The 14952-nt window shown below is 37.6% G+C and overlaps 1 protein-coding gene across 3 annotated transcripts in view; it reads left to right on the plus strand.

Annotated features, from left to right (window-relative positions):
• Positions 1 to 14952, plus strand: part of NUBPL (NUBP iron-sulfur cluster assembly factor, mitochondrial) — an 86798-nt gene that overhangs the window by 18144 nt on the left and 53702 nt on the right. For all 3 annotated transcript variants that reach the window (XM_074585113.1, XM_074585115.1, XM_074585116.1), the window contains 2 exons: positions 12334 to 12373; positions 12464 to 12554. In XM_074585113.1, the coding sequence (XP_074441214.1) occupies positions 12334 to 12373; positions 12464 to 12554 (131 nt within the window). The remainder of the gene's footprint in view (positions 1 to 12333; positions 12374 to 12463; positions 12555 to 14952) is intronic.

The following is a 14952-nucleotide window of genomic DNA, read 5'->3' on the forward strand; positions in this document are numbered from 1 at the left end:
GGACACTGAGGCGACAGGATTTGTTTAATGCTTTGTTTTGCCCATCCTGTGATAAACTGCATGTAATTCTAACAATTAAAGCCATGTAACCACAGATGAAAGCAGTCCCGCACTATAACACCTGGCCTACACATTAAAAAGTACTGGTATCCTATTGAAGGAAGTACAAACTGGCAATACCTGTTGACAGGGAGGGATCAAGGACATGTACCAGTTCAAACAAGACATAAAAGGGCTTCAGTAAAATAATCAACTGTAAATGCCCATTAATGTTTGTTGGCAGTAATTGCTGGGTAAAAGGGAAGTTAAATATCCTTTCCACTTTCTTTCATGCCACAATCTTTCCTTATTTACTCTGCTATTGTTGTAAAATATCCATTTGTTAACTGATGTTAATTTGTGCACATGCATGGATGTTGCGGTGGTGGTTGTTCTTTATGGTCTCACTTGGTATAAAGCATGCAGAATGAAACACTGCCAGCGTTTTTAAAGGGTGGTTATTGAGCTTGCAACATTAGGCTCTGAAAAAGTAATAAGTGGCAAACTTAGGGTGTCTTATAAGGAGACAGAATTTTAATTATATGCCTATACCCTGTACACTGAATAAAGAAAAAGTAATGTATTTCCGTGTATGAATGCGCTGCATGTGCTTATACAGGCAACTGTCAAACCGAGTACTCTCTAGACTTAAGTGCCTGCCTTACAAATACAGACTTCACTTAGATTAATTTCGAAGAGAAGAGAGTACGTGGTTTTGTTTATTGGGTTTCTGTTTTATTTTTTGAAGTTAAGGCTAATTCTGTTGTGTAATAACTAACTAACTAAACCCTCTCAGGCATCATCAGTACAGTTTGACTTCCTGATACAAATTGAAGTATTCTTGCATTGTCTTGTACTTTGGACCCTGTTGAGGGATTATGTCATACAGGCTGTGTTTTCCTGTAACAGATTTTTTTTGCTATGAATTTTGCATTTGAAATGCATTCTGCCATATGAACATAAAAGGGACTATGTTGTTGTGTTCTTCGTATCTCTCCTCTTTTCCTTTTTATGTGATGTTGACTTTTTCCTTTCCAAAGGTGATCAGGTCAAAATTTGATTCTCCATATTTTTTTTTTTCTTACTGCTTGAAAAATTGGTTAGATAACTTTGTACTTCTTATACATTTTGCTATGTATTTTAAGTTGCCCGGTCTATTTCATATGGTCATACAAATTAACTTGCTAGGAATGCAAGAATTTAGGAGTATATTCAGTCAGATATTAGGGCAGCTCAATTCTGTTTGTATATAAATTTCAGTGACTGTAGATATCTTGAGTATACAGCTGAGAATTCACTATAAGCTTTTGTCTTAACATGTTTTGAGTGTTGTTAAAAATACGGAATTCAATGTAATAGAAAGAAATTGGAGGATTTCCCTGAATTGAAATTGCTGCTGTTACCTTGTAAGCACCAACTGTTTTATCACTAAAATGTATTCTTTTTACTTCTGTGTGGAATGTACAAGCAAATATTATCAGGATTTAAGAACATACCTTATTTTCTAACTGACATAAAATGAATTTGTGTATTTCAAAAGCTTGGCACATCACACAAGTCTACTGAGAAACTCATGTAGTAACTCAGTATGAATGGTAACAAGATAGAATTTGTATTTCAGGAACTCTGTTCACTTCTCTGTGCACTTTTAACTCTTGAGTCGATGAAGCTGTAGAGTAACAACAATGAAAATGTTGGCAAAGTAGCTGACATTAAGATGATTTCATTATGAAAACGAATTTGGAGGACATAGGAAGCGTTAATTGTGAGCTTCAAGGATTCCTTTAATGAGTGACAGATAGGATAAGCTTGCAAGGAAATGATCCATCATAGGTGCGTGTATATATATATATATGATGTGTATATATAGGTGTATATATAAATGTATAGATATAAAAATATGTGTTACCCTTGTATTTTGGTATAATGAGGTTTAGTGTTATTTTAATATTTCTCACTTCATCTTCAAGAATAAAACATAAACTCTGAACTAATATTGTTTTGTACAGTAATTGGGCAACAGTTCTGTGTTCAAGACGTGGATTAACAATGTATACATAACAATAAGTCAATTAAAAATATTTTAATAGCATATCATCACAAATTATCCTTATAGTCTATTGCTGTCTTCAGTGTGAGGCCTGGATTTGAAAATGAATCTGTAGAGTAATCCTATGAGGTTCTGAGCACTCTTCGCACTCTTTGGTTTCTATTTCTTTTCTCACATGTAACAGTTGAAAAGGGATTAGGGATGCCCGGTACCATACAGAATAAATCTGTGCACCAATTATCGCTTCTGAATAGAAATTATTATAGTTATGCTATAATTTAAGTTTTCAAAATGAATTAAGACTTCTTAGGGAGGAGAGAGTCTTTACAAATGGAAGATACTCCGTTAATTTAATTTTGCAAACTGTAGTACATTGGAAAGCCTGCTAAGATTTAGTAGGCTATCATTCAAAATACTTTAACAAAATGGTCAGCGAAATACTGGTTAATAAGTTCACAACTGAACTTAATTAGCTAATGGAGGATTATCTAACTGCGGAATAGATATTAACATCAGCTACAACTTATACACAGGGCAATGCTTATAACACAAGTAACAAAAGCATTACTTTTTATTCTTTCCCCAAATAATTTACCTAAAAGTCGTTTTCTGGCTTAGTGAACTGCATAATTTCTGCGTTTTTTCTTTTTATTTTTTTAAAATCTACCATTAAAAATAGTTGGCAGAGAGTAAAAGCTATTATGTTGCCAAAAAGATATTGCCGTTTTGCCAGATAAATAAAACATTTCTTCACTTAATTTAAATGATTATGAAGGTTTTGGTAGGGTTTTTTCTTTATGACAGTTGAATGCTCTTTTAATATTTCAAACCTTTGTGGCCATTTTATGATATCCTCAGTGTCTTTTTTATTTCTTAATTAAATAGTATAGTCAAAAGATCAGCAGTGGGCATCTGTTTTCAAAATTTGGGGTAAAAAGTAATTTTTGAGAGAAAGCTAATTGTAGTTGTGTCCAGCCCCATTGAGACTAATAGTATTGCAGGAGCTATGGAAATGAAATTAGTGGTAAAAATCTGGAGTCAGAAATGGACACTTGCATTTTTTCACTGGGACACATTTACAAGTCTGCTACCCTTTAGACTGTGGATAGCAGAATCTTGAAACAGTGATAATTTAAAATAGAATCTGTTGTGACTTTTTAAAGATGTCTGCTGGAAATAGCTGTATCAAGGGATTGTGGTGTATCCATTTGAGTGTTATAAATAGAACGTCTGGAGTGGACTAGTTAAATAGAGAAAATGTTACGTAGATAGGGTAGTTATTTAGGTAACCATGAAGAAATTCTTGATCTTACATAAGGGTTTAATTTTAAAGATACAGCTTGTATTCTCAAACAAAGTTGTCTTTATCATGCTTTACCAGTGGATCATGATTAATTTAAATAAAACCTAAATTTGATTCTTTCAAAAAAATCATATTTGCCACTGCCATTACTTCTTGATTTGTGAACAAGTGATTTTTAGATTGTGTGTAGTCTAATGATATGCCTTATTGATTCCGTTTTGAAAGAAGTCTGAACGGAAGCCCAGTGTTTTACTTTTGGTGATGTCTTATCCCTGATTATCTGGTTGACTGAAGTAGAGTAGTCCCATGTGTCTTACATGTGAGAAAATAATTATTCAGAATGTTGTAATTAGTTGTGGCTTATATTTTGCAGGCTCTTTCATATGTGATGAGGTAGTTGAAAATGAGAAGTATACTCAAGCGTTAAATATTTTATTCTGGACCTTGGCTATTGCCCTCAAGCCTGTAACAATTAATCTCAAACTGGATTAATTCAGCTATTGTTGAGTTCACTTGTGGAAAAAAATTGATGACCTTTACTTGGAAGGGAAAGGAGGTGGAGGATACCCAACTCTGCAAGGAATTATTTATAGGCATGCAGTTGTTAGCTGCTGTTTAAAAAATAAAAAAATCTAGACACTTATTTATTAAAATTTTATTCTTCATTATACAGAAATTTATGCTTACAAAAAAAGTAAGGCAAAAAAGTATAAGATGGGAAATGTAATGTAGTAATTAAAGTCTCTTACTGAGAGCAGTCTTTTTTCTTAATAAATAGCAAGTAAAATTTTACTTAATGCTATGGTGATATAAATTACTGAAACACTGTAACCTGAAAAAATACATTTCAAGTACTTGAAAATGGAAGTGTATTACTCTTCATGTTGTTAATCCTGCAATGCGGTAATTATAAATGTGTTGATATGGATTATGGCTAGCAAATATTCATTCCATTATAAAGTTTACTCTTAGAGATACAAATGATTTGTCTGGTTCAACTTTTATACAAATTGGAATTAAATTGCAAAATGGTTTTATTATAGTAACATGATAGATACACTTTTCATTGTACATACATAAACAAAAGAAATGATTATTTTTTTTGTTTGTACACTGAACACATTTACCTTTCTGCTTATTTCAGAGGAATAACTTTCCATCCCTCTTCTCTGCTAGAAGTAAAATTAAAGAAATGTAACTATTTCTCACTATTTTTACCTTGCAGTTTCACTTTCATGCTTTTTTCTCTGTAAGTTTCTTGCTGTATTTTCCCTCTTTCCTTACCCTTCTCTACAGTACAATGGAGTGGTTTTTCAGAATAAAGAAATGAAGTGGAAAACATCAAAAATAGAAAAAATATATTCTAATCCTTGCCCGATAGTGACAAGAGGCTAAAAGTGACAGAGTTTAAAAGCTAGCATCTCTTTCCTTTGCCTTAGTTTATGATCATAATCTTGTAGAGTACATAGAAGTTCACTTTACAAGTGGTGAATGAAATTAGAATAAAATCACAGCATGATGTATGAGGGGATTCATGTGAAATCCAAAAGGGAATATTTAACATACACAGAAACACATGTTTTCTTAAAGTGGAGAATCAACAAGTTTACTGTAGTTGTCATCTGTCATCAGTGTCCAGGTGGTTTTCTTTATTAATTTTTTTTTTTAAATTACACATTTGAACATTTTTTTCTTCCATGCATTTTCACCTGCAGTTCTTTTTTTGGGTCTTGATTACAACACTTAACCTAAAAAAGGCTGAATCAACTCAAATGTATTGAGTTCCATAGCTTTGCTTTGAGGGCAATGAAAGTGCCTAGTTAACTGCAGTGTTTTTTTGAAGTTAGATCTTGAATGGAAGGTAAATGTGTGGGGAGTGTCCTGCCTCTCCCTGTTCTGCTAGAGTGTTGTCTGTCACACTGTTGTGTGACTGACCTGGGCACTGCCCCTCACACAGAAGCAAGTCAGTGCTTCAGGTAAGGTGAACCTTCCCCAGAGGTTTTGTGTGTCAGGACGGAAGCCTTGAAATGAACGTTTTATTAGTCTATTTCATTCCTTGTGGGTATAACGAACTAAAAGAACCCACCCAAATTAGCCTAATAAAGCTTTTGATCCACTATAAATAAACTGTTTGGGCTCCATGGGGATCTGAGGGCTTTGCAAAATGTGGGTTATTTTAGTGATTGTAAGGAAGGTGCCTGTGATGGAAGGTAGTGGCAAGATGCTTAAAACTACTCCTGTGTTTTTATTCCAAACCTAACAAGTCAGCAGTGCTTTAAAATGTGACAAGGATATGACTAAATCACTCTTCTGTTTACTTGTGCCAAACTTCCTTTAGAAGTACAATCTTCCAGCAAGCAATTAGTTCTTTTGCTTCTAGGTAGAATTGATGAAGTCATATCTGCAAAACAGTTCCATTAATGAAAAATCTTTTACAGCGCTTTGTTTCCTCTGCAGTCTTTCAGGAGGAATAAAAGTGGAAAACCTACTCAGGTAATGGGATTGGTAGACTGACTAAATATGAGAAGCAAATCTTTTGGAAAAAGCCGTGTTTCTCTATGCATTTGTTTCTTAAAGTTGAACTGTGAGCATTGAAGAACGCTCTGAGTCTCATTGCGAGTTTGCTTTGGTTTAAGTATTTGTGATTTCTTCGTGGTTAGATAACACTGTTAGTGCGGGGTATAATGGGAAATGCAGCCTTCCTTGTGTGGAGCTCTTCAGGCTTAAAATACAAATTGCCATGCTTCTGGAGCAATCCTGCAAATAAACTTATAACAGTGTGAAATCGAGCTTGAAGTCTCAATTAGTCTGTTACTTGCCATAGAATATTCTGGGCTTCTGGCATAAGCGGTTAAAACAATGATTACAGTTAAAACAATGATTTAAAATTTGTGACTCTTGACTAACCTTCTCTTGGCGACAGCATCCTTTCCAGTCTGACATAGGTGGGTGTCTCTGTGTTTTATTGAGGGATACCCTGGGTCCCTGTTGCTGTTTGTCCTCCTCCCCTCTGCCGCCTTTCTTTTCCTTTTACTGCAGTGTGGGTGCAATTCACTTGCCTTTGCTTAGGAAACAACTACTGCTGTGAACACGCTGGAGTATGGTGTGTGGCATCTAGCTGCCCCTTCAGAAGATATGCTAGCCTTGTACAAATCTCGGCTCCCTAAGGCATCCAGAGTGGCAGGAAAAATCTATATTTACACAAGTAAAGCCCAGCCTTTTTGTTAATCTTCTGTCCTGTGTCGTCTTCCTTCTTTCTCCTGTTGTGGGAAACCCTGTACTGTCTGAAGTCTTTGTGTCCTTAACTGGAATCCAGATCCTCCCATTACAGGACACTGATCGTATGAGGTGACTTTCAAAATAAACAGCAAATAAGTTCCTTATACTTCTACATAGTGACAGCCATAGGAGAATTACTGTTTACTGTGCCGTGTAAGTTGAAGTCCTAACTGCGATTGTGATAGAGTATGCTGTAGTCACTGCAGCATGAAATTGTACGCAATTAAAAACCAGATGATGCAGGAATTTTTGGGATTTTACAAGTGACCATGCTGAAAATCTGTTTCAGCTTGTCTGTATGTATGGCACGTTAATTGAGTTTGTCTCAGATAATCTTGTTTAATGTACTGGAATCCACAGACTATTCTGTGATGTCTCTCTCTGACTGGCATGGTGGCTCTGTGTTGCGTTGTGCCATACATCTTCTGTGTTTCAGGCAGTGAGATGTCACTGAGATGTGAGGAGGTGGAAAATAGCAATTTGTCATGAAAATCTCAGCTAGTGATGAGCTGTGCAAACAGCAGCAGAACCTTTAGCTTTTGTGTAAACTATGAAGAAGCACCAACTTGCTCAGATTTTGATAAATGTATGCAGAGGAGTTACAGTATGGATTTTATTCAAATAACATACTATCAAAGATGAAGGAATACTTATGAGCTATTCGGAAATACACTTTTAGAGTTGCTGCTTTAATGCTTAAGTGCGAGATGCTAAAATGTTATTCAGAGAAGCAGGTATTATAGACAATACGTAGTGTAACTTTCTGTAGCTTTTTCTGTTGTACACTGTGCCTCAGTTTGCTTTTTACAATTTTAAATTTTTCAGTTATATTTGGGAGTTTCAAGGGAAAATATGTAATTTTAGCAGTGCACCTAAACTGTTTAGTTGTCCTAGGTGTTTGAGTTGTGTGTTACACGCTTTCCAACATTGGAGATGCTGTACGTGGAGCCATGTCTCTGCTAGAGCATCAGACTTTGGGGGAACATGGTATAAGTCTCCAAATCCACAGGATTCTTGACTTATCTAGAGCAAGTTTCAAAGTTCAGGTCTTGATTCACTCATGTGTAACATGAGATACTAATTCCCTACCTGAGAAGCATGTTGTTAGGTAAAAATGTTCGTTTTGGGTGCATGGGTGTTACAGAAACAGGGCTTGTATGAAAATTAACAATTAGGAAACAGGTGCATTCGGAGCATAGCCCAGAGCTTGCAGTCGTGTCTGTGCTGGCAAACGCTTCTGCAGTGGTGGTGTCTTTAGAAACGTTTGGAAATCTGCATGCAAAGGTCAGCAGGTTGTTTCTGACTGGAAAATCATACAATTGTTCTACTTTTTGAAAGATTTAGCTATTGATGTCCCATCTTAGAACAACTTAAAAGCACCACATACCTGCTCAATAACCAAAATCCAGTTAGGACACACAGGTGACTTCCACTATTAAGATCTTTTTGGAAGACAAACATTGAGTAAAATAATTGGTTATCATTCTAGGAAGTCTCTGATCTTTCATTATAGAGGCAAGTTCCAAAAATAGCTGAGTACAATAGGAAATCTTTAACGGAGGAATATCTGAGCTTCCAGTGTTTTCATCTCATGTTTCAATATTTTCTTGCCTTTGAAATGGTAAAGAAAAAACAACAACCCACCTCTTAATTCAGGCTCTGAGCAACTCCTCTGCATTAGTGCTCACTCAGTCAGTAAGCTCAAAATAGATTTGCTAGGGTGTTGCACGATCCACTGTACTCATATTTAATAATTATAAGCTACCTTTGCTTTTCTTAAACAGCGTGGTGCCTCCTGAGGAGGTGTAGTATAACACCACAGTCTTCTGGAATAATGATCTTTACTTACCTGATGAGATAAGACTGAATGTAAGCCTTTGCTTCCTCTAATGTATCAGTCAACAGACCTCTTCTGAAAATTAAGCCAAGAGTTTATATGTCTCCTTGTGGTTTAACCCCAGCCAGCAACTAAGCACCACACACCCACAGCGGGATGGGGAGAGAATCAGAAGGGTGAAAGTGCAAAAACTTGTGGGTTGAGGTAAAGACAGTTTATTAGGAAAAGCAAAAGCTGTGCGTGCAAACAAAGCGAAATAAAGAATTCATTCCCTACTTCCCATCGGCGGGCAGGTGTTCAGCTGTCTCCAGGAAAGCAGGGCTCCATCACGCGTAATGGTTACTTGGGAAGACAAACGCCATAACTCCAAATGTCCCCCCCTTCATTCTTCCTTCCACAGCTTTTATTGCTGAGCATGACACCACGTGGTATGGGATGTCCCTTTGGTCAGTTGGGGTCAGCTGTCCCAGCTGAGTTCCCTCCCAACTTCTTGTGCACCCTCAGCCTGCTCGCTGGTGGGGCAGCGTGGGAAGCAGAAAAGGTCTTGATGCTCTGCAAGCATTGCTCAGCAATAACTAAAATATCTCTGTATTACCATCACTGTTTTCATCACAAATCCAAAGCATAGCACCATGCGAGCTACTATGAAGAAAAGTAACTCTATCGCAGCTAAAACCACGTCTATAGCTCTGTACGTACTTTCTGTGCAGCACTAACCTATGGCCACCACTGAACAGCTATGTCAGGCTATCTACAGAAAAAGAATGGAGTAACTCAGATACCTCCTCAGGATAGTCTGCAAGGCTTGCTTTTTCTGGGGGAAAAGTTAAAAAAAATAAATAAAAAATTACGAAATGTAGAAGATCCATCCTAACGACTTCAACATTGTTCTTCCCCATGTAACAACCCAGCCTTCAGACCAGTCCTAGAACTCCTTTAATCAGCAATCTGCTGTAATGCTTCCAGGAATTAGCTTGTGTCTGTCTTGTCTAGTGCCCTACTTGTAGCCGACCAGAAAACACGTTTTATTGACATTTCATTGGTGCTCTGTTGATCTTATTGATCTGATTTTGTATGTTCAGAGAAAACAAAGCACCCTTTTATTTAGGGCCATCAAGCTTACTGAAAAGTTGTAAACAAGGACATTTTATTGATTTCTTAGCGTAGGTGGCATAGTATTGCTGTGTGTTGCGATTTTAAGAAATCTGTTTTGTTGCGTGTTGGATTTTTGGAGCTGTATTGTGGGTGTCTGATAACAGAGAAGGAAGCATTAGCTCTGCTCTGAAAGCAATGGGAATTAGAGGTGTTACTGAGATCTCATTAAGCTAAATCTTCTTTACATGTTATGTCTTAGAAAATCTTCACGAGACCCAGGACGAAGGAGGAGGAATGCCTGTTGATTTTGATGAGACAAGGGTTATTACCAGAGCCCACTGAAGCACTTTAGATTTGAGATAGTCTTAAGAATGCTTTTGAGCAGTAGGCAAACAGTGGGGTGCTCTGCAATATTTTGTATTACTTTGAGAATATGCAGAACATTATAGCCAGAATATACAGCAGGTTGTGAATTGTTCATGTGCATTGTATAAATTTGATTAAATTTTGCTGCTCAGAGCAGTTTATAGTCCTTGTTGTTAACCAAAGAAAATAAGATCCAGTTTTCATAAAACGAAACTCTACCGTTGAGAAATAAACAGTGCACATGTTTTAACAACAGAGGCGCCCCTTTGGCTGCTCTGTAGGTCAGTGTTTGTGTACTTGCAGCAGCTCTCCTGTTTTACCCACTGAGGTGAAGGAAAGGGAGATCTCTGAACATACTGTAGAGCACTTGGATTGAACTGAGAAGTGACATGGTATTTTGGTGAACTTTCTCAGAATAAATGCATCTTTTCCATTCTTCTTACCCTCCAGTTCCTGGTCCTCATGTGCTGAGTGGTCGAGGATTGGCCTCCCCTTTTTGTTTTCATTTTATCTTAAAATTGTTCCTATTTCATGGTAAAAATGAAGCAGAACTTGAATCTGCAATGATACATGATGTTGCAGCTACTTCCCCCCCCCCACCCCCCCGCCCCCTGTTTCTTTCTTTTTTAAAACCCCCTCATAGGTGAATATGTAGTCATTTGTCTCAAGACATCTAAGAGTATTTTAACTTGTGGTGGTATGTATGCTGTTTACAAGGACACCAAAGCAGTGCTTAGAGACGGCTCTAGGCTGAAGTTCAAATGTCGTCAACTTCCTTATTACAAAACTATCTTACTGCAGGGGGGATAAGTAAGACTGTGATTCCTAGAAGTGTGGTTAGACAGTGTAATGCCACCAAAATAAACCCTGACTAAACACTGAAAAGAGCTGTGCAAGTAGAGAAGAGCTGTATTAGACTGATGCAGTGCATTGGTCCAAACCTGTCTCTTTTCCAATAGCAGTTCCATACTCATTCCTGAATGCAATAGTCGTGCAAGTGATTTGTTTAGCTTCCTATTTCGTTCTTTTTGATTTGTAAACCAGAACGCTGTGATCGGAAAAACTACATCCAATTTATTTTCGGCCATATTTCTACAAAATTACATAGCTTGAATGCCCGCTTACTTGATTGCTTGAAAGCTTTCATCTGTAGAGTTTAGCCGTTTAATTTGCATGCTCTAGGGTGTTATTTTGTCTGAATTTGGAATTCAGCTTTGAATGCACTGCATTATATTCACATTGTTTTTAATTTACTATCTCTATATATTTTACTTTGGGTTCATCAAAGGTTTCTGTCAAAATATGTATTATAATATATTTTTTTATTGTTTAAAGTATTCTTTATATTTTCTGCTGGTTCCTGCCTGTGCATGCTCTTAAAATAAACCAGCTCGACCAAATAAAATTCCTTTTGTTCTTTTGTGTATGTGCATGCACCGTTTTGAGATGGGGTGTGGATCTAGATGGCAGAGACTATAAAGAGGAGTTTTTGGCTTTTGCAGGGTTTTGTTTTGAATGCATGTATTTTTTGTTTACATTCTGCTGGCTTGCCCCTTTGCCAGCGAAACGATTTATGATATTTCACCCTCCTTTTTTTCTTGACACTGGGAAGTATAGGAATATGGAGTATGACAAGGATATTACTTCTGCAATGTTCAAATAAGCATCTTTCATTCCTCCAGAAATTTTGGAAGTCCTGCAGACTTCTACCAGTCTGAAGAAATCCAGGACTTCTTACCCAAAGCTGATGACAGAACGTAGTTTAGGGGTGGCTTTACTGGGTACCTCTCCTCTGGGGTTCCAAAGCAGACTTAATACAAGGAGAAGATTTCCCCAAATCATTGGTGTGTTAGTGGGAGCAATCCTCTAATTTGTGAGATTAATGCATAGCATAGTTTAAAAAAAAAATCGAAATCCCATCGGGTTGTAGGACTTCGATTTTGTTCTGATACAGATGACTCCGCATTTAGTGAAGTATTGCAGAAGTAGGCGGCTGCCTAAATAGGAGACTTATGCCTTGCAGCATGGAGATTTCATACAAATAGATGAAGTCTTGGTTTCAGCAACACAAAGTGACATTATATTATGGGCAAATGCATTGTTATTCTGGAAAAAAATGAATGGTATCAGTAAAATGTAACAACCTAAGAAAAAGTGGGGCCAGGTTCTTGGGTAGAATAGATAAAGGTACACATATATTGAAGAGATAAGGGGGAAAAATAGACAAATGCTTTTAACAGAGAGGGAAGACTGCTCTTAAAAGGAAAAAAAAATGTGTAAGAGTATTTCTTTAAAACAAACAAAACAACCCCCCCAAACAAACTCCCCCCCAAAAAAAACCCCCCTTGTTTGCTTCTGTTTTAGAAAATCTAATGAGGCCCCTTAAGAACTACGGAATTGCATGGTGAGCATATATTTTTATTTAAATCAAACTTCTTTACAGATGTATTTGTTACTGTGCTGGAAACCTTAAGTTTTTGCTTTGTTGTTTCAGCATGTCTATGGGTTTCTTGATAGAAGAGACTGCCCCGGTTGTGTGGAGGGGGCTCATGGTAATGTCAGCTGTTGAGAAATTGTTGAGACAGGTAAGGAGTCAGGAACATATTTGTGTTTCAAACTAATCGGTTATTTTAAAATGCATTTAACTAATACATGAGTATCCATGACGTTATTTCATATATTAGTGTTGAGCATTTTTTGTATCTTGGTCGTCTTAAATTTTTAAGAATTTAATCTTAACTTCAGGTAAGAGGGAAAGTTGACACCTTTTGCATTTACCTGTCCCCTTCAAATTGAGCTGTTGTTCCATGCATTCGATGAGTGAGTCACCCCAATTTGCATTCCTTCTCATTCGTTTTTATGTTTCTTTATGTATTGTTAAAAAAAAAAAGGCATTTTGAAGTTGCCTAAGGATTTGAATGTATAGATATCTATGCGTATCTACAGCTGTATTCCCTTATGTGCTCGTTAATTCACCAGCACTAAGAATTCTTGGATGGCGTTTGACATATGACAGGTACATGAAAATCATTAGATACCATCTCTGTGTAATGCAGATAGATTGTTAGTTAATAAATTTCCTGGCATATGGAAGCGGGGCGGCTCTTTTATTTCTTGACAGATTTTTTTTTTCCCTCTTATTGTGAATAGATCTGTGAAGTGCTAATGAGACAAACAGCTGAAAAAATGCATTAAGGTTGCATGTTTAGACTTTGAAGTGACCCAGATTGTTCACGGCTGACATCCATTCCAGGGATTTAATGTATACAGCTTGGAGATTACTAGGTTTCTGTGTCTCTTCTGTAAATGCCTCCAGATCTTGTGCTCCCTTAATGACTGAAAAGATTATTATTTTTTTTTTTCAGCCTTTTTCCATTTTTTTCTGAATTCTGCTCTAACACAGACTTTAGAATAGTGGCAATCATTGCCCTAGTCAAAAAAGCCATGTGTCTGCCAAAACTTCAGGAAGAACGTCTCTGCCTAGACTTGGCCTTTAAAAATAAGTGGTATCCATGCCAATCGCTGTGGAAGGCTGTTCTGACCTCTTTGTGTGTTGCATTGCATTGGCCAGGCTCACAAAGCCTAGAGCCTGAAACCTCGAAGGTAGAGCTAAAGTTAGCAGCTGCTGTATTGGCATACTCCACCCTGGGAGACTGAAGACTTGCAGGCGCTCCAGTGCCGTTGCTTCAATCGGTGGTATCCCCAGATGGGAAACATGTGCCAGCATCCTTGCGGAGGGTGCGGATGATGCCTTGTAATGAGCTCATTGCTCCCTAGCAACAGACGGAGCAGTTACAGGCTGGCCGATCATGCTGTAGGAACGAGACAGAGTCCATTAATGCTCTGGGCATCAGTGATGTGCCTGACAGTGCAACCTGAATTCTGAAAGAGGAAGGCTTTACAGCTAAATTTCTTCTCCCCACAAGCATTTTGCCTCCACGTTGTATTGGGTCTGGCTAAGATGGAGTTAATTTTCCCCATAGCAGCCCTCATAGTGCTGTGCTTTGTGTTGGTAGGTACAAAGGTGTTGATAACATACTGGTGTTTTGGTTACTGCTGAGCAGTGCTCACACAGCATCAAGGCCGTCTCTCCAACATTCCCACCTCACTATTAGGCTGGGGGTGGGCAAGATCTTGGGAGGGGACATAGCTGGGACAGATGACCCAAACTGACCAAAGGGATATTCCATATGGTATGACGTCTGAAATAAAAACAAAGAGAAAGGAGAAGGAGGGGAGCATTCGTTATTACGATGTCTGTCTTCTGGAGCAACTGCTATCCATACTGAAGCCCTGCTTCCGGGGAAGTGGGTGGATGTTACCTGATGATGGGAAGTAGAGAATAAATCTTTTGTTTTCTTTTGCTTTATTAAGCTGCTTTTATCTTGACCCGCAAGGTTTTTTTTCCATCTTATTTTCTCTCCCCTCCCATCCTACTGAGGAGGTGAGTGATGGAGTGACTTGGTGGGCAGCTGGTGTCCAGCCAAGGTCAACCCCCCACATGCTTGATGACCAAGGTAGTATTAAATCTGTGCTTGAAAAAGCCTGTTTTTATCTCCTCCTTTGAAGAAAGAAGATCACAGATCACAGGGAGAACCAACAGGTTCTATCTCATGTACAGGTAGTTTTGAGAAAATAACTAATACATTTTCCAGACTAACGCATGCTATTTTGGTTTTAAAAACTGTTATATCCCTCTGATGTAGTTACTAGTCAGTCTCAAGAAGGGGTTAATTGTAGAACCAGTAGTGTTGTAGCCTTGGACGCCTAAACAGGAGAGGACCACCGCATGCAATGATGTTTTTAAATATACTCTCATTCCATTTCATATTAGAAATAGATTTGTGATCTGTTGGGGGCTTTGAAATTTTTTCCTTGTTTTCTCTTTATCTGTTCTGGTTGGTCTTAGCTATTACCTTTTTTTTTTTGACAGGATAAAGTTGCTTGCAAGAGTAAAATACTTCTGCTTATATTTAACTAAAA

The sequence above is a fragment of the Larus michahellis genome, chromosome 4 (assembly GCF_964199755.1).
Source record: "Larus michahellis chromosome 4, bLarMic1.1, whole genome shotgun sequence".
Lineage (NCBI taxonomy): Eukaryota > Metazoa > Chordata > Aves > Charadriiformes > Laridae > Larus > Larus michahellis.